Source organism: Lithobates pipiens, unplaced genomic scaffold (genome assembly GCF_037356315.1).
Source record: "Lithobates pipiens isolate NorthernLeopardFrog02 unplaced genomic scaffold, aLitPip1_a1.2 Scaffold_106, whole genome shotgun sequence".
Taxonomy (NCBI): domain Eukaryota; kingdom Metazoa; phylum Chordata; class Amphibia; order Anura; family Ranidae; genus Lithobates; species Lithobates pipiens.
Genome location: NW_027507692.1, coordinates 245,995 through 265,015, shown reverse-complemented (window position 1 = coordinate 265,015; position 19,021 = coordinate 245,995). Strand labels below are relative to the sequence as shown.

The window sequence follows — 19,021 nt, the reverse complement described above, 5'->3', positions numbered from 1 at the left end:
AACTCTGCACCCCTTGTTTACCGCTCAACTCTGCACCCCTTGTCCACCGCTCAACTCTGCACTCCTAGTCCACCGCTCAACTCTGCACCCCTTGTCCACCACTCAACTCTGCACCCCTTGTCCACCGCTCAACTCTGCACTTCTAGTCCACCGCTCAACTCTGCACCCCCAGTCCACCGCTAAACTCTGCACCCCCAGTCCACCGCTCAACTCTGCACCCCCAGTCCACCGCTCAACTCTGCACCCCCAGTCCACCGCTCAACTCTGCACCCCTTGTCCACCGCTCAACTCTGCACCCCTTGCCCACCGCTCAACTCTGCACTCCCAGTCCACCGCTCAACTCTGCACCCCTTGTCCACCGCTCAACTCTGCACTCCTTGTCCACCGCTCAACTCTGCACCCCCAGTCCACCACTCAACTCTGCACCCCCAGTCCACCGCTCAACTCTGCACCCCCAGTCCACCGCTCAACTCTGCACCCCCAGTCCACCGCTCAACTCTGCACCCCCAGTCCACCGCTCAACTCTGCACCCCCAGTCCACCGCTCAACTCTGCACCCCTTGTCCTCCACTCTACTGTCCACCACCCTGCACCTCTTGTTCTGCCACCACCCTTGCACTTTGATCTACCTCTCACCCCTTCACTCCTTGTCCACCACTCAACTCTGCACCCCTTGTTCACCACTCAACTCTGCACCCCTTGTTCACCACTAAATTCTGCACCCCTTGTCCACCGCTAAACTCTGCACCCCTTGTCCACCGCTCAACTCTGCACCCCTTGTCCACCGCTCAACTCTGCACTCCTAGTCCACCACTCAACTCTGCGCCCCCAGTCCACCGCTCAACTCTGCACCCCCAGTCCACCGCTCAACTCTGCACCCCCAGTCCACCGCTCAACTCTGCACCCCCAGTCCACCGCTCAACTCTGCACCCCTTGTCCTCCACTCTACTGTCCACCACCCTGCACCTCTTGTTCTGCCACGACCCTTGCACTTTGATCTACCTCTCACCCCTTCACTCCTTGTCCACCACTCAACTCTGCACCCCCAGTCCACCGCTCAACTCTGCACCCCCAGTCCACCACTCAACTCTGCACCCCTTGTCCACCACTCAACTCTGCACCCCCAGTCCACCGCTCAACTCTGCACCCCTTGTCCTCCACTCTACTGTCAACCACCCTGCACCTCTTGTTCTACCACCACCCTTGCACTTTGATCTACCTCTCACCCCTTCACTCCTTGTCCACCACTCAACTCTGCACCCCTTGTCCACCGCTCAACTCTGCACCCCCAGTCCACCGCTCAACTCTGCACCCCTTGTCCACCGCTCAACTCTGCACCCCCAGTCCACCGCTCAACTCTGCACCCCTTGTCCTCCACTCTACTGTCCACCACCCTGCACCTCTTGTTCTGCCACGACCCTTGCACTTTGATCTACCTCTCACCCCTTCACCCCTTGTCCACCACTCAACTCTGCACCCCTTGTCCACCGCTCAACTCTGCACCCCCAGTCCACCGATCAACTCTGCACCCCCAGTCCACCGCTCAACTCTGCACCCCCAGTCCACTGCTCAACTCTGCACCCCTTGTCCACCGCTCAACTCTGCACCCCTTGTCCTCCACTCTACTGTCAACCACCCTGCACCTCTTGTTCTGCCACCACCCTTGCACTTTGATCTACCTCTCACCCCTTCACTCCTTGTCCACCACTCAACTCTGCACCCCTTGTCCACCGCTCAACTCTGCACCCCCAGTCCACCGCTCAACTCTGCACCCCCAGTCCACCGCTCAACTCTGCACCCCTTGTCCACCGCTCAACTCTGCACCCCTTGTCCACCGCTCAACTCTGCACCCCTTGTCCTCCACTCTACTGTCCACCACCCTGCACCTCTTGTTCTGCCACCACCCTTGCACTTTGATCTACCTCTCACCCCTTCACTCCTAGTCCACCGCTCAACTCTGCACTCCTTGTCCACCGCTCAACTCTGCACCCCTTGTCCACCGCTCAACTCTGCACCCCTTGTCCACCGCTCAACTCTGCACCCCCAGTCCACCGCTCAACTCTGCACCCCCAGTCCACCGCTCAACTCTGCATCCCCAGTCCACCGCTCAACTCTGCGCCCCCAGTCCACCGCTCAACTCTGTGCCCCCAGTCCACCGCTCAACTCTGTGCCCCCAGTCCACCGCTCAACTCTGTGCCCCCAGTCCACCGCTCAACTCTGCGCCCCCAGTCCACCGCTCAACTCTGCGCCCCCAGTCCACCGCTCAACTCTGCACCCCCAGTCCACCGCTCAACTCTGCACCCCTTGTCCGCTGCTCAACTCTGCACCCCCAGTCCACCGCTCAACTCTGCACCCCTTGTCCACCGCTCAACTCTGCACCCCTTGTCCACCGCTCAACTCTGCACCCCCAGTCCACCGCTCAACTCTGCACCCCTTGTCCTCCACTCTACTGTCCACCACCCTGCACCTCTTGTTCTGCCACCACCCTTGCACTTTGATCTACCTCTCACCCCTTCACTCCTTGTCCACCACTCAACTCTGCACCCCTTGTCCACCGCTCAACTCTGCACCCCTTGTCCACCGCTCAACTCTGCACCCCCAGTCCACCGCTCAACTCTGCACCCCCAGTCCACCGCTCAACTCTGCACCCCCAGTCCACCGCTCAACTCTGCACCCCCAGTCCACCGCTCAACTCTGCACCCCCAGTCCACCGCTCAACTCTGCACCCCCAGTCCACCGCTCAACTCTGCACCCCCAGTCCACCGCTCAACTCTGCTCCCCCAGTCCATCGCTCAACTCTGCTCCCCCAGTCCACCGCTCAACTCTGCACCCCCAGTCCACGCTCAACTCTGCACCCCCAGTCCACCGCTCAACTCTGCTCCCCCAGTCCATCGCTCAACTCTGCTCCCCCAGTCCACCGCTCAACTCTGCACCCCCAGTCCACCGCTCAACTCTGCATCCCCAGTCCACCGCTCAACTCTGCTCCCCCAGTCCACCGCTCAACTCTGCGCCCCCAGTCCACCGCTCAACTCTGCACCCCCAGTCCATCGCTCAACTCTGCACCCCCAGTCCACCGCTCAACTCTGCATCCCCAGTCCACGCTCAACTCTGCACCCCCAGTCCACCGCTCAACTCTGCTCCCCCAGTCCACCGCTCAACTCTGCGCCCCCAGTCCACCGCTCAACTCTGCACCCCTTGTCCGCTGCTCAACTCTGCACCCCCAGTCCACCGCTCAACTCTGTACCCCTTGTCCTCCACTCTACTGTCCACCACACTTACACTTTGATCTACCTCTCACCCCTTCACTCCTTGTCCACCACTCAACTCTGCACCCCTTGTCCACCACTCTACTCTGCACCCCTTGTCCACCACTCTACTCTGCACCCCTTGTCCACCGCTAAATCCTGCACTCCTTGTCCTCCATCCACCCCTGCATTCCTATCCACCAACCACCCACTCTGCACCCCTTGTCTATTCAACTCTGCACTCCTTGTCCTCCATCCACTCCTGCAGTTGTCCACCCTTTCACCACTAACCCCTTGTCCACCACTTAACTCTGAAAACCTTGTCCTCCATCCATCCCTGCACCCCTTGTCCACCACCTGACTCTGCACCCCTTGTCCACCACCCGACTCTGCACCCCTTGTCCACCACCCGACTCTGCACCCCTTGTCCACCACCCGACTCTGCACCCCTTGTCCACTGCTCAACTCTGCACTGCTTATCCACCACTTAACTCTGCACCTCTTGTCCTCCATACACTCCTGCAGTCCTGTCCACCCTTTCTCTACTAACCCCTTGTCCATCACTTAACTTTGAAAACCTTGTCCTCAATCCATCCCTGCACTCCTGTCCACCTCTCACCCCTTGACCACCGCTCAGCTCTGCATGCTGTGCCCTCCTACCAACTCTGCACACCTGTCCACTTCTCTACTCTCACCCCTTGTCCACCGCCCAACTCTGCATCCCTTGTCCACCGCTCAACTCTGCACCTCTTTTCCTCCATCCACCAATGCACTCCTATCCACCTCTCACCCCGTGTCCACCTCTCACCTTTGCACCCCTTGTTCTACCACCACCCCTGCATTCCCATCCACTTCTCAACTCACTTCTTCTCCACCACTCAACTCTTCACCTCTTGTCCTAAATTCACCCTTGCACTCTTGTCCCCCTCTCACCCCTTCATCCCTGCACACCTTTCACCACTCACCTCTTGTCCACCACTCAACTCTGTACCCCTTGTCCTCCTTCCACCCCTGTTTACCTCTCACCCCTCCACTCCTTTTCCACTGCTTAACCCCATACCCCTTGTCCACCACTCTACTCTGCACCCATTGTCCACCACTCTACTCTGCACCCCTTGTCCACCACTCTACTCTGCACCCATTGTCCACCACTCTACTCTGCACCCATTGTCCACCACTGTACTCTGCACCCCTTGTCCACCACTCTACTCTACACCCATTGTCCACCACTCTACTCTGCACCCATTGTCCACCACTCTACTCTGCACCCCTTGTCCACCACTCTACTCTGCACCCCTTGTCCACCACTCTACTCTGCACCCCTTGTCCACCACTCTACTCTGCACCCCTTGTCCACCACTCTACTCTGCACCCCTTGTCCACCACTCTACTCTGCACCCCTTGTCCACCACTCTACTTTGCACCCCTTGTCCTCCATCCACCCCTGCACTCTTATCCAACTCTGCACCTCTTGTCCACCGCCCAACTCTGCACCTCTTGTCCACCGCCCAACTCTGCACCCCTTGTCCACCGCCTTACTATGTACCCCTTGTGCACCGCCCAACTCTGTACCCCTTGTCCACCACCCAACTCTGCACCCCTTGTCCACCACTCAACTCTGCACCTCTTTTCCTCCATCCACCCCTGCACTCCTATCCACCTCTCACCTTTGCACTCCTTGTTCTCCCACCACCCCTGCATTACCATCCACTTCTCAACTCTCACTTCTTCTCCACCACTCAACTCTACACCTCTTGTCCTAAATTTACCCTTGCACTCTTGTCCGCCTCTCACCCCTTCATCCCTGCACACCTTTCACCACTCACCTCTTGTCCACCACTCAACTCTGTACCCCTTGTCCTCCTTCCACCCCTGTTTACCTCTCACCCCTTGTCCACCGCTCAACTCTGTACCCCTTGTCCTCCTTCCACCCCTGTTTACCTCTCACCCCTTGTCCACCGCTCAACTCTGCACCCCTTGTCCTCCTTCCACCCCTGCACTCCTGTACACCTCACCCCTTGTCCACCACTCAACTCTGCCCCCTTGTCCTCCTTCCACCCCTGTTTACCTCTCACCCCTGCACTCCTTTTCTACTGCTTTATCTTGCACCCTTTGTCCACTACACTACTGTCCACCACTCTACTCTTCACCCCTTCTCCACTGCTAAACTTTGCACCCCTTGTCTACCACTCTACTGTCCACCACTCTACCCTGCACCCCTTGTTCTCCCAACACCCTTGCACTATTTTCTACCTCTCACCTCTTCACTCCTTTTCCAACACTTAACCCTGCACTCCTTGTCTACTCAACTCTGTTGCACCCCTTGTCCACTGCTCTATTGTCAACCCCTTGTCCTTCATCCACTCCTGTCCACCTCTCGCCCCTCCACTCCTTTTCCACTGCTTAACCCCATACCCCTTGTCCACCACTCTACTCTTCCCCCCCTTGTCCACCACTCTACTCTGCACCCCTTGTCCACCACTCTACTCTTCCCCCCCTTGTCCACCACTCTACTCTTCCCCCCATTGTCCACCACTCTACTCTGCACCCATTGTCCACCACTCTACTCTGCACCCATTGTCCACCACTCTACTCTGTACCCCTTGTCCACCACTCTGCTCTGTACCCCTTGTCCACCACTCTGCTCTGCACCCCTTGTCCACCACTCTGCTCTGTACCCCTTGTCCACCACTCTGCTCTGTACCCCTTGTCCACCACTCTGCTCTGCACCCCTTGTCCACCACTCTACTCTGTACCCCTTGTCCACCACTCTGCTCTGCACCCCTTGTCCACCACTCTACTCTGCACCCCTTGTCCACCACTCTACTCTTCCCCCCCTTGTCCACCACTCTGCTCTGCACCCATTGTCCACCACTCTACTCTGCAGCCCTTGTCCACCACTCTACTCTGCACCCCTTGTCCACCACTCTACTCTTTCCCCCCTTGTCCACCACTCTACTCTTCCCCCCATTGTCCACCACTCTGCTCTGCACCCCTTGTCCACCACTCTGCTCTGTACCCCTTGTCCACCACTCTACTCTGTACCCGTTGTCCACCACTCTGCTCTGCACCCCTTGTCCACCACTCTACTCTGCACCCCTTGTCCACCACTCTACTCTTCCCCCCATTGTCCACCACTCTGCTCTGCACCCATTGTCCACCACTCTACTCTGCACCCCTTGTCCACCACTCTACTTTGCACCCCTTGTCCACCACTCTACTCTGCACCCATTGTCCACCACTCTGCTCTGCACCCCTTGTCCACCACTCTACTCTGCACCCCTTGTCCACCACTCTACTCTGCACCCCTTTTCCACCACTCTACTCTGCACCCATTGTCCACCACTCTACTCTGCACCCATTGTCCACCACTCTACTCTGCACCCCTTGTCCACCACTCTACTCTGCACCCCTTGTCCACCACTCTACTCTGCACCCCTTGTCCACCACTCTACTCTGCACCCCTTGTCCACCACTCTACTCTGCACCCCTTGTCCACCACTCTACTCTTCCCCCCTTGTCCACCACTCTACTCTGCACCCATTGTCCACCACTCTACTCTGCACCCCATTGTCCACCACTCTACTCTGCACCCCTTGTCCACCACTCTACTCTGTACCCCTTGTCCACCACTCTGCTCTGTACCCCTTGTCCACCACTCTACTCTGCACCCCATTGTCCACCACTCTGCTCTGTACCCCTTGTCCACCACTCTGCTCTGCACCCCTTGTCCACCACTCTACTCTGCACCCCTTGTCCACCACTCTGCTCTGCACCCATTGTCCACCACTCTACTCTGCACCCCTTGTCCACCACTCTACTCTGCACCCCTTGTCCACCACTCTACTCTTCCCCCCATTGTCCACCACTCTGCTCTGCACCCATTGTCCACCACTCTACTCTGCACCCCTTGTCCACCACTCTACTCTGCACCCCTTGTCCACCACTCTACTCTGCACCCCTTGTCCACCACTCTACTCTGCACCCCTTATTCTCTCATCAACCACTGTACTCTTGCCCACCTCTCACCTATTTACCCCTTGTCCACCGTTCAACTCTGCACCCCTTCTCCAACACTCTACTCTGCACTCCTTGACCTCCAACCACCCCTGCACTTTTCTCCACCTCCCCCCTCTTCACCCCCCACCATCCCTTTTGAACTGCTCATCTCTACACCCATATTCCACCATCCAGTTTCTAACCCCTCTGTCTCCATTACTTTCTGGGTCATTGGTTCAGCTCTTTGTTGGCATGTAGCGAGCTCTTATGGAAAATGGAGGTATAGCGCCCTCACCATGTCAGGCTAAATGGTATACATCTTAAAGCGCTCTCTAGGCTGATCATGTGCTAAATGTTTCGCTCAGCAATTGTGTAGCAAGGGTGTTGATTGTACTATCTGACATACAGATACAAGGCACAGCCTTAGTAAATGTGACACAGCAATCACATAACGTAAATTCCACATACTTGCGATGCCATTGAAAGACATAATATATGATGAGCATTTAGGGGTGATTGTAGACTGTAAGGAACCGTCCAGAAATCTGCATCGTCCTCAGGATACCGCCGGCACTTCCTCAGGTCTCGCCCAAGAAATTCACATCGCCCTCAGGATACCGTCGGAACTTCCTCAGGTCTCACCCAAGAAATTCACATTGCCCTCAGGATACCAGCGCCACTTCCTCAGGTCTCTGCCAAGAAATCCACATCACCCTCAGGATACCGCCGGCACTTCCTCCTCAGGTCTCTGCCAAGAAATCCACATTGCCCTCAGGATACCGCCGGCACTTCCTCCTCAGGTTTCTGGGAATGTTTGGAGGACAATTCTCCCGGAATGTCTGCAGACGGCTTTGTATGAGTTTATGGTGATCAGTTGGCACCTGACACATCCGGATGGGAAGACTTACATTGAAAATGGTGCTCAGCAGTCTCTGGAATTTAAAGTGGAACTCCAGCCACATTGTTCAGTTATGGGTGAAGTGGGGAAGGAAGAGCTTTAGTCAAGTTTTTATTGCTGTCTGTGTCCCCAATGAGGAGATTCAATGCACTTCCTTTGTAGTCACCAGGACAGGAAGTAATGGGAAGTCTTCCTAATGGGGACACCTGGCAGAGGCTTTAACCCTTCCCGAGCATTAACTCTACTTGTTTTTCAAAAAATCAATTCTGACTGCTGTTCTTTAGACCAGGAAGAATTCTTAGCTGTAAATGAAGTATCAGTGCAACCGGTGAAGGGATTCTTAACGTGTCATCCAATCTCCAATCAGACGTGTCATCCAATCTCCAATCAGACGTGTCATCCAATCTCCAATCAGACGTGTCATCCAATCTTCAATCAGACGTGTCATCCATTCTCCAATCAGACGTGTCATCCAATCTCCAATCAGACGTGTCATCCATTCTCCAATCAGACGTGTCATCCAATCTCCAATCAGACGTGTCATCCAATCTCCAATCAGACGTGTCATCCAATCTCCAATCAGACGTGTCATCCAATATCCAATCAGACGTGTCATCCATTCTCCAATCAGACGTGTCATCCATTCTCCAATCAGATGTGTCATCCAATCTCCAATCAGACGTGTCATCCAATCTCCAATCAGACGTGTCATCCATTCTCTAATCAGACGTGTCATCCAATCTCCAATCAGATGTGTCATCCAATCTCCAATCAGATGTGTCATCCAATCAGACGTGTCATCCAATCTCCAATCAGACGTGTCATCCAATCTCCAATCAGACGTGTCATCCATTCTCTAATCAGACGTGTCATCCAATCTCCAATCAGATGTGTCATCCAATCTCCAATCAGATGTGTCATCCAATCAGACGTGTCATCCAATCTCCAATCAGACGTGTCATCCAATCAGACGTGTCATCCAATCTCCAATCGGACGTGTCATCCAATCTCCAATCGGACGTGTCATCCAATCTCCAATCAGACGTGTCATCCATTCTCCAATCAGACGTGTCATCCATTCTCCAATCAGACGTGCCATCCAATCTCCAATCAGACGTGCCATCCAATCTCCAATCAGACGTGCCATCCAATCTCCAATCAGACGTGTCATCCAATCTCCAATCAGACGTGTCATCCAATCAGACGTGTCATCCAATCTCCAATCAGACGTGTCATCCAATCAATCCAATCAGACGTGTCATCCAATCTCCAATCAGACGTGTCATCCAATCAATCCAATCAGACGTGTCATCCAATCTCCAATCAGACGTGTCATCCAATCAGACGTGTCATCCAATCTCCAATCAGAGGTGTCATCCAATCAGATGCAGGCACTGATTGGGTATTCTGAGAGCTGGCAGGAGATTGGATACACTCACTACCCTGTAGAAGGTAGGTGTATGTACTTACCTATCCTCAGGCTGCTGCATTTCAGTCACATGATCAGCCAGCATCAGCTGCAGGGGAGAGGAGGGAGCACTGACAATCGATGGGCCATAGTTGGCTTATTTGTGACACCATCGTGCTGGTATTGCAGCCATTATTTGAGCGCTCTCCCTCCTCTCCCCTGCAGCTGCGGCTGGCTGATCATGTGACTGGACTGGTGCAGCCTGAGAATAGGTAAGTACACACACCTACCTTCTACAGGGTAGATAGGATAGGATTTCGGAAGGGGGGAGGGGTTTTCCTTTTCCCTGAATTCCACTTCCATCACTTCCTAGCTGACAATGCATCTGTTTAACCAGAAATTCCACTTCAGTTGTAAAAGGGAGGGGTTCTTTCCTGTAACAGGGGTAAAACTGCGGCATGTTTTTAGGATCAAGTACTGTAAAATAGGTGAATAGACCTGTGAGGGGTTCTGTAACATACGGAGACTTTGAGAGTGTTTGGTGTGGTATGGGAAGGGCTTCTTTGCTGTAAGAGTGGAACAGGGAGGGAATCTTTACAGCTGCACTGGTGAAGATGGAGACAATTTTGAGGGTCCCAATGAAAGGCATAAAGCAGACAATATTCTATATTCTGACAGGTTCCCGGATCATGTTCTTCTCTCCGATGTTTCTGGAACGTTCCACCTGGGCGGGTGTAAGTACGTTCGTGGGATAAAGGCCTTCTATGGACCCAGCATCTACTACAGGAACAAGATGGTGGCCATCAATAAGGTGAGCTAAAAAGTGACAGTTCTTATCAGCCAATGAGATTCCAGAATGACAATCACATGATCAACAAGAAATCCTTCTCCTTGTATGGTGCTTTGTACTGAGCCCGAGGTGACCGAGACAGATACATGTCCTCTATGTAGCACCATTGTCCCTCTACTGGGACCAAATCCCTCCGTCCGTCTTTCCTTCCAACTGTCCCTCTACTGGGACCAAATCCCTCCGTCCGTCTTTCCTTCCAACTGTCCCTCTACTGGGACCAAATCCCTCCGTCCGTCTTTCCTTCCAACTGTCCCTCTACTGGGACCAAATCCCTCCGTCCGTCTTTCCTTCCAACTGTCCCTCTACTGGGACCAAATCCCTCCGTCCGTCTTTCCTTCCAACTGTCCCTCTACTGGGACCAAATCCCTCCGTCCATCTTTCCTTCCAACTGTCTCTCTACTGGATCCAAATCCCTCCGTCCGTCTTTCCTTCCAACTGTCTCTCTACTGGGACCAAATCCCTCCGTCCGTCTTTCCTTCCAACTGTCCCTCTACTGGGACCAAATCCCTACGTCCGTCTTTCCTTCCAACTGTCCCTCTACTGGGGCCAAATCCCTCAGTCCGTCTTTCCTTCCAACTGTCCCTCTACTGGAACCAAATCCCTCAGTCCGTCTTTCCTTCCAACTGTCTCTCTACTGGAACCAAATCCCTCAGTCCGTCTTTCCTTCCAACTGTCTCTCTACTGGAACCAAATCCCTCCATCCGTCTTTCCTTCCAACTGTCTCTCTACTGGAACCAAATCCCTCAGTCCGTCTTTCCTTCCAACTGTCCCTCTACTGGGACCAAATCCCTCCGTCCGTCTTTCCTTCCAACTGTCCCTCTACTGGGACCAAATCCCTCTGTCCGTCTTTCCTTCCAACTGTCTCTCTACTGGGACCAAATCCCTCCGTCCGTCTTTCCTTCCAACTGTCCCTCTACTGGGACCAAATCCCTCTGTCCGTCTTTCCTTCCAACTGTCCCTCTACTGGGACCAAATCCCTCCGTCCGTCTTTCCTTCCAACTGTCTCTCTACTGGAACCAAATCCCTCAGTCCGTCTTTCCTTCCAACTGTCTCTCTACTGGGACCAAATCCCTCCGTCCGTCTTTCCTTCCAACTGTCCCTCCATTGGGACAAAATCCCTCCTTCCGTCTTTCCTTCCAACTGTCCCTCTACTGGGACCAAATCCCTCCGTCCGTCTTTCCTTCCAACTGTCCCTCTACTGGGACCAAATCCCTCCGTCCGTCTTTCCTTCCAACTGTCTCTCTACTGGAACCAAATGCCTCCGTCCGTCTTTCCTTCCAACTGTCCCTCCATTGGGACCAAATCCCTCCGTCCGTCTTTCCTTCCAACTGTCTCTCTACTGGAACCAAATCCCTCCGTCCGTCTTTCCTTCCAACTGTCCCTCTACTGGGACCAAATCCCTCCTTCCGTCTTTCCTTCCAACTGTCCCTCTACTGGGACCAAATCCCTCCGTCCGTCTTTTCTTCCAACTGTCCCTCTACTGGGACCAAATCCCTCCGTCCGTCTTTCCTTCCAACTGTCCCTCTACTGGGACCAAATCCCTCCGTCCGTCTTTCCTTCCAACTGTCCCTCTACTGGGACCAAATCCCTCCGTCCGTCTTTCCTTCCAACTGTCCCTCTACTGGAACCAAATCCCTCCGTTCGTCTTTCCTTCCAACTGTCCCTCTACTGGGACCAAATCCCTCCGTCCGTCTTTCCTTCCAACTGTCCCTCTACTGGGACCAAATCCCTCCGTCCGTCTTTTCTTCCAACTGTCCCTCTACTGGGACCAAATCCCTCCTTCCGTCTTTCCTTCCAACTGTCCCTCTACTGGGACAAAATCCCTCCTTCCGTCTTTCCTTCCAACTGTCCCTCTACTGGAACCAAATCCCTCCGTTCGTCTTTCTTTCCAACTGTCTCTCTACTGGGACCAAATCCCTCCGTCCGTCTTTCCTTCCAACTGTCCCTCTACTGGGACCAAATCCCTCCGTCCGTCTTTCCTTCCAACTGTCCCTCTACTGGGACCAAATCCCTCCGTCCGTCTTTTCTTCCAACTGTCCCTCTACTGGGACCAAATCCCTCCTTCCGTCTTTCCTTCCAACTGTCCCTCTACTGGGACCAAATCCCTCCGTCCGTCTTTCCTTCCAACTGTCCCTCCATTGGGACAAAATCCCTCTGTCCGTCTTTCCTTCCAACTGTCCTTCTACTGGGGCCAAATCCCTCCTTCCGTCTTTCCTTCCAACTGTCCCTCTACTGGAACCAAATCCCTCCGTTCGTCTTTCCTTCCAACTGTCCCTCTACTGGGACCAAATCCCTCCGTCCGTCTTTTCTTCCAACTGTCCCTCTACTGGGACCAAATCCCTCCGTCCGTCTTTCCTTCCAACTGTCCCTCTACTGGAACCAAATCCCTCCGTCCGTCTTTCCTTCCAACTGTCCCTCTACTGGGAGCAAATCCCTCCGTCCGTCTTTTCTTCCAACTGTCCCTCTACTGGGACCAAATCCCTCCTTCCGTCTTTTCTTCCAACTGTCCCTCTACTGGGACAAAATCCCTCTGTCCGTCTTTCCTTCCAACTGTCCCTCTACTGGGACCAAATCCCTCCTTCCGTCTTTTCTTCCAACTGTCCCTCTACTGGAACCAAATCCCTCCGTCCGTCTTTCCTTCCAACTGTCCCTCTACTGGGACCAAATCCCTCCGTCCGTCTTTCCTTCCAACTGTCCCTCTACTGGGACCAAATCCCTCCGTCCGTCTTTTCTTCCAACTGGCTCTCTACTGGAACCAAATCCCTCCGTCCGTCTTTCCTTCCAACTGTCCCTCTACTGGGACCAAATCCCTCCTTCCGTCTTTTCTTCCAACTGTCCCTCTACTGGGACAAAATCCCTCCGTCCGTCTTTCCTTCCAACTGTCCCTCTACTGGGACCAAATCCCTCCTTCCGTCTTTTCTTCCAACTGTCCCTCTACTGGAACCAAATCCCTCCGTCCGTCTTTCCTTCCAACTGTCCCTCTACTGGGACCAAATCCCTCCGTCCGTCTTTCCTTCCAACTGTCCCTCTACTGGGACCAAATCCCTCCGTCCGTCTTTTCTTCCAACTGGCTCTCTACTGGGACCAAATCCCTCCGTCTGTCTTTTCTTCCAACTGTCTCTCTACTGGGACCAAATCCCTCCTTCCGTCTTTCCTTCCAACTGTCCCTCTACTGGGACCAAATCCCTCCTTCCGTCTTTCCTTCCAACTGTCCCTCTACTGGGACCAAATCCCTCCGTCCGTCTTTCCTTCCAACTGTCTCTCTACTGGGACCAAATCCCTCCGTCCGTCTTTCCTTCCAACTGTCCCTCCATTGGGACAAAATCCCTCTGTCCGTCTTTCCTTCCAACTGTCCCTCTACTGGGGCCAAATCCCTCCTTCCGTCTTTCCTTCCAACTGTCCCTCTACTGGAACCAAATCCCTCCGTTCGTCTTTCCTTCCAACTGTCCCTCTACTGGGACCAAATCCCTCAATCCCTCCGTCCGTCTTTCCTTCCAACTGTCCCTCTACTGGGACCAAATCCCTCCGTCCGTCTTTCCTTCCAACTGTCCCTCTACTGGGACCAAATCCCTCCTTTCGTCTTTTCTTCCAACTGTCCCTCTACTGGGACCAAATCCCTCCGTCCGTCTTTCCTTCCAACTGTCCCTCTACTGGGACCAAATCCCTCCTTCCGTCTTTTCTTCCAACTGTCTCTCTACTGGGACCAAATCCCTCCGTCCATCTTTTCTTCCAACTGTCCCTCTACTGGGACCAAATCCCTCAATCCCTCCGTCCATCTTTCCTTCCAACTGTCCCTCTACTGGGACCAAATCCCTCCGTTCGTCTTTCCTTCCAACTGTCCCTCTACTGGGACCAAATCCCTCCGTCCGTCTTTCCTTCCAACTGTCCCTCTACTGGGACCAAATCCCTCCGTCCGTCTTTCCTTCCAACTGTCCCTCTACTGGAACCAAATCCCTCCGTTCGTCTTTCCTTCCAACTGTCCCTCTACTGGGACCAAATCCCTCCTTCCGTCTTTTCTTCCAACTGTCCCTCTACTGGGACCAAATCCCTCCATCCGTCTTTCCTTCCAACTGTCCCTCTACTGGGACCAAATCCCTCCGTCCGTCTTTCCTTCCAACTGTCCCTCTACTGGGACCAAATCCCTCCTTCCGTCTTTTCTTCCAACTGTCTCTCTACTGGGACCAAATCCCTCCGTCGGTCTTTCCTTTCAACTGTCCCTCTACTGGAACCAAATCCCTCCGTCCATCTTTTCTTCCAACTGTCCCTCTACTGGGACCAAATCCCTCCTTCCGTCTTTTCTTCCAACTGTCCCTCTACTGGGACCAAATCCCTCCGTCCGTCTTTCCTTCCAACTGTCCCTCTACTGGGACCAAATCCCTCCTTCCGTCTTTTCTTCCAACTGTCTCTCTACTGGGACCAAATCCCTCCGTCCGTCTTTCCTTCCAACTGTCCCTCTACTGGGACCAAATCCCTCCGTCCGTCTTTCCTTCCAACTGTCCCTCTACTGGGACCAAATCCCTCCTTCCGTCTTTTCTTCCAACTGTCCCTCTACTGGGACCAAATCCCTCCATCCGTCTTTCCTTCCAACTGTCCCTCTACTGGGACCAAATCCCTCCTTCCGTCTTTTCTTCCAACTGTCCCTCTACTGGGACCAAATCCCTCCATCCGTCTTTTCTTCCAACTGTCCCTCTACTGGGACCAAATCCCTCCGTCCGTCTTTCCTTCCAACTGTCCCTCTACTGGGACCAAATCCCTCCTTTCGTCTTTTCTTCCAACTGTCTCTCTACTGGGACCAAATCCCTCCGTCGGTCTTTCCTTTCAACTGTCCCTCTACTGGAACCAAATCCCTCCGTCCATCTTTTCTTCCAACTGTCCCTCTACTGGGACCAAATCCCTCAATCCCTCCGTCCATCTTTCCTTCCAACTGTCCCTCTACTGGGACCAAATCCCTCCGTCCGTCTTTCCTTCCAACTGTCCCTCTACTGGGACCAAATCCCTCCGTCCGTCTTTCCTTCCAACTGTCCCTCTACTGGGACCAAATCCCTCCATCCGTCTTTTCTTCCAACTGTCCCTCTACTGGGACCAAATCCCTCCGTCCGTCTTTTCTTCCAACTGTCTCTCTACTGGGACCAAATCCCTCCGTCGGTCTTTCCTTCCAACTGTCCCTCTACTGGGACCAAATCCCTCCTTTCGTCTTTTCTTCCAACTGTCCCTCTACTGGGACCAAATCCCTCCGTCCGTCTTTCCTTCCAACTGTCCCTCTACTGGGACCAAATCCCTCCTTCCGTCTTTTCTTCCAACTGTCCCTCTACTGGGACCAAATCCCTCCGTCCATCTTTCCTTCCAACTGTCCCTCTACTGGGACCAAATCCCTCCGTCCGTCTTTCCTTCCAACTGTCCCTCTACTGGGACCAAATCCCTCCGTCCGTCTTTCCTTCCAACTGTCCCTCTACTGGGACCAAATCCCTCCGTCCGTCTTTCCTTCCAACTGTCCCTCTACTGGAACCAAATCCCTCCGTTCGTCTTTCCTTCCAACTGTCCCTCTACTGGGACCAAATCCCTCCTTCCGTCTTTTCTTCCAACTGTCCCTCTACTGGGACCAAATCCCTCCATCCGTCTTTCCTTCCAACTGTCCCTCTACTGGGACCAAATCCCTCCGTCCGTCTTTCCTTCCAACTGTCCCTCTACTGGGACCAAATCCCTCCTTCCGTCTTTTCTTCCAACTGTCCCTCTACTGGGACCAAATCCCTCCGTCCGTCTTTCCTTCCAACTGTCCCTCTACTGGGACCAAATCCCTCCGTCCGTCTTTCCTTCCAACTGTCCCTCTACTGGGACCAAATCCCTCCATCCGTCTTTCCTTCCAACTGTCTCTCTACTGGGACCAAATCCCTCCGTCCGTCTTTTCTTCCAACTGTCCCTCTACTGGGACCAAATCCCTCCGTCCGTCTTTCCTTCCAACTGTCCCTCTACTGGGACCAAATCCCTCCTTCCGTCTTTTCTTCCAACTGTCCCTCTACTGGGACCAAATCCCTCCGTCCGTCTTTCCTTCCAACTGTCCCTCTACTGGGACCAAATCCCTCCGTCCGTCTTTCCTTCCAACTGTCCCTCTACTGGGACCAAATCCCTCCATCCGTCTTTCCTTCCAACTGTCTCTCTACTGGGACCAAATCCCTCCTTCCGTCTTTCCTTTCAACTGTCCCTCTACTGGGACCAAATCCCTCCATCCGTCTTTCCTTCCAACTGTCTCTCTACTGGAACCAAATCCCTCCTTCCGTCTTTTCTTCCAACTGTCCCTCTACTGGGACCAAATCCCTCCGTCCGTCTTTCCTTCCAACTGTCCCTCTACTGGGACCAAATCCCTCCTTCCGTCTTTTCTTCCAACTGTCCCTCTACTGGGACCAAATCCCTCCGTCCGTCTTTCCTTCCAACTGTCCCTCTACTGGGACCAAATCCCTCCGTCCGTCTTTCCTTCCAACTGTCCCTCTACTGGGACCAAATCCCTCCATCCGTCTTTTCTTCCAACTGTCCCTCTACTGGGACCAAATCCCTCCGTCCGTCTTTCCTTCCAACTGTCCCTCTACTGGGACCAAATCCCTCCTTTCGTCTTTTCTTTCAACTGTCCCTCTACTGGAACCAAATCCCTCCGTCCGTCTTTCCTTCTAACTGTCCCTCTACTGGAACCAAATCCCTCTGTCCGTCTTTCCTTCCAACTGTCCCTCTACTGGGACCAAATCCCTTCCTCCGTCTTTCCTTCCAACTGTCCCTCTACTGGGACCAAATCCCTCTGTCCGTCTTTGCTTCCAACTGTCCCTCTACTGGGACCAAATCCCTCTGTCCGTCTTTCCTTCCAACTGTCCCTCTACTGGAACCAAATCCCTACGTCCGTCTTTGCTTCCAACTGTCCCTCTACTGGGACCAAATCCCTCCGTCCGTCTTTCCTTCCAACTGTCCCTCTACTGGAACCAAATCCCTACGTCCGTCTTTGCTTCCAACTGTCTCTCTACTGGGACCAAATCCCTCCGTCCGTCTTTCCTTCCAACTGTCCCTCTACTGGAACCAAATCCCTACGTCCGTCTTTGCTTCCAACTGTCCCTCTACTGGGACCAAATCCCTCCGTCCGTCTTTCCTTCCAACTTTCCCTCTACTGGGACCAAATCCCTTCCTCCGTCTTTCCTTCTAACTGTCCCTCTACTGGAACCAAATCCCTCTGTCCGTCTTTCCTTCCAACTGTCCCTCTACTGGGACCAAATCCCTTCCTCCGTCTTTCCTTCCAACTGTCCCTCTACTGGGACCAAATCCCTCTGTCCGTCTTTGCTTCCAACTGTCCCTCTACTGGGACCAAATCCCTCTGTCCGTCTTTCCTTCCAACTGTCCCTCTACTGGAACCAAATCCCTACGTCCGTCTTTGCTTCCAACTGTCCCTCTACTGGGACCAAATCCCTCCGTCCGTCTTTCCTTCCAACTGTCCCTCTACTGGGACCAAATCCCTTCCTCCGTCTTTCCTTCCAACTGTCTCTCTACTGGGACCAAATCCCTCCGTCCGTCTTTCCTTCCAACTGTCCCTCTACTGGGACCAAATCCCTCCTTTCGTCTTTTCTTTCAACTGTCCCTCTACTGGAACCAAATCCCTCCGTCCGTCTTTCCTTCTAACTGTCCCTCTACTGGGACCAAATCCCTCCCTCCGTCTTTCCTTCCAACTGTCCCTCTACTGGAACCAAATCCCTCTGTCCGTCTTTCCTTCCAACTGTCCCTCTACTGGGACCAAATCCCTTCCTCCGTCTTTCCTTCCAACTGTCCCTCTACTGGGACCAAATCCCTCTGTCCGTCTTTGCTTCCAACTGTCCCTCTACTGGGACCAAATCCCTCTGTCCGTCTTTCCTTCCAACTGTCCCTCTACTGGAACCAAATCCCTACGTCCGTCTTTGCTTCCAACTGTCCCTCTACTGGGACCAAATCCCTCCGTCCGTCTTTCCTTCCAACTGTCCCTCTACTGGAACCAAATCCCTACGTCCGTCTTTGCTTCCAACTGTCTCTCTACTGGGACCAAATCCCTCCGTCCGTCTTTCCTTCCAACTGTCCCTCTACTGGAACCAAATCCCTACGTCCGTCTTTGCTTCCAACTGTCCCTCTACTGGGACCAAATCCCTCCGTCCGTCTTTCCTTCCAACTGTCCCTCTACTGGGACCAAATCCCTTCCTCCGTCTTTCCTTCCAACTGTCCCTCTACTGGGACCAAATCCCTACGTCCGTCTTTCCTTCCAACTGTCCCTCTACTGGAACCAAATCCCTACGTCCGTCTTTGCTTCCAACTGTCCCTCTACTGGGACCAAATCCCTCCGTCCGTCTTTCCTTCCAACTGTCCCTCTACTGGAACCAAATCCCTCCGTCCGTCTTTCCTTCCAACTGTCCCTCTACTGGGACCAAATCCCTCCGTCCGTCTTTCCTTCCAACTGTCCCTCTACTGGGACCAAATCCCTCCGTCCGTCTTTCCTTCCAACTGTCCCTCTACTGGGACCAAATCCCTCCGTCCGTCTTTTCTTCCAACTGTCCCTCTACTGGGACCAAATCCCTCTGTCCGTCTTTGCTTCCAACTGTCCCTCTACTGGGACCAAATCCCTCTGTC

At 53.8% G+C, this 19,021-nt stretch overlaps 1 protein-coding gene across 3 annotated transcripts in view; it reads left to right on the top strand.

Annotated features, from left to right (window-relative positions):
* Nucleotides 1-19,021, top strand: part of LOC143958445 (protein sel-1 homolog 3-like) — a 235,941-nt gene that overhangs the window by 55,801 nt on the left and 161,119 nt on the right. For all 3 annotated transcript variants that reach the window (XM_077467819.1, XM_077467818.1, XM_077467817.1), the window contains exon 7: nucleotides 10,228-10,360. In XM_077467819.1, coding sequence (XP_077323945.1) covers nucleotides 10,228-10,360 — 133 coding nt within the window. The remainder of the gene's footprint in view (nucleotides 1-10,227; nucleotides 10,361-19,021) is intronic.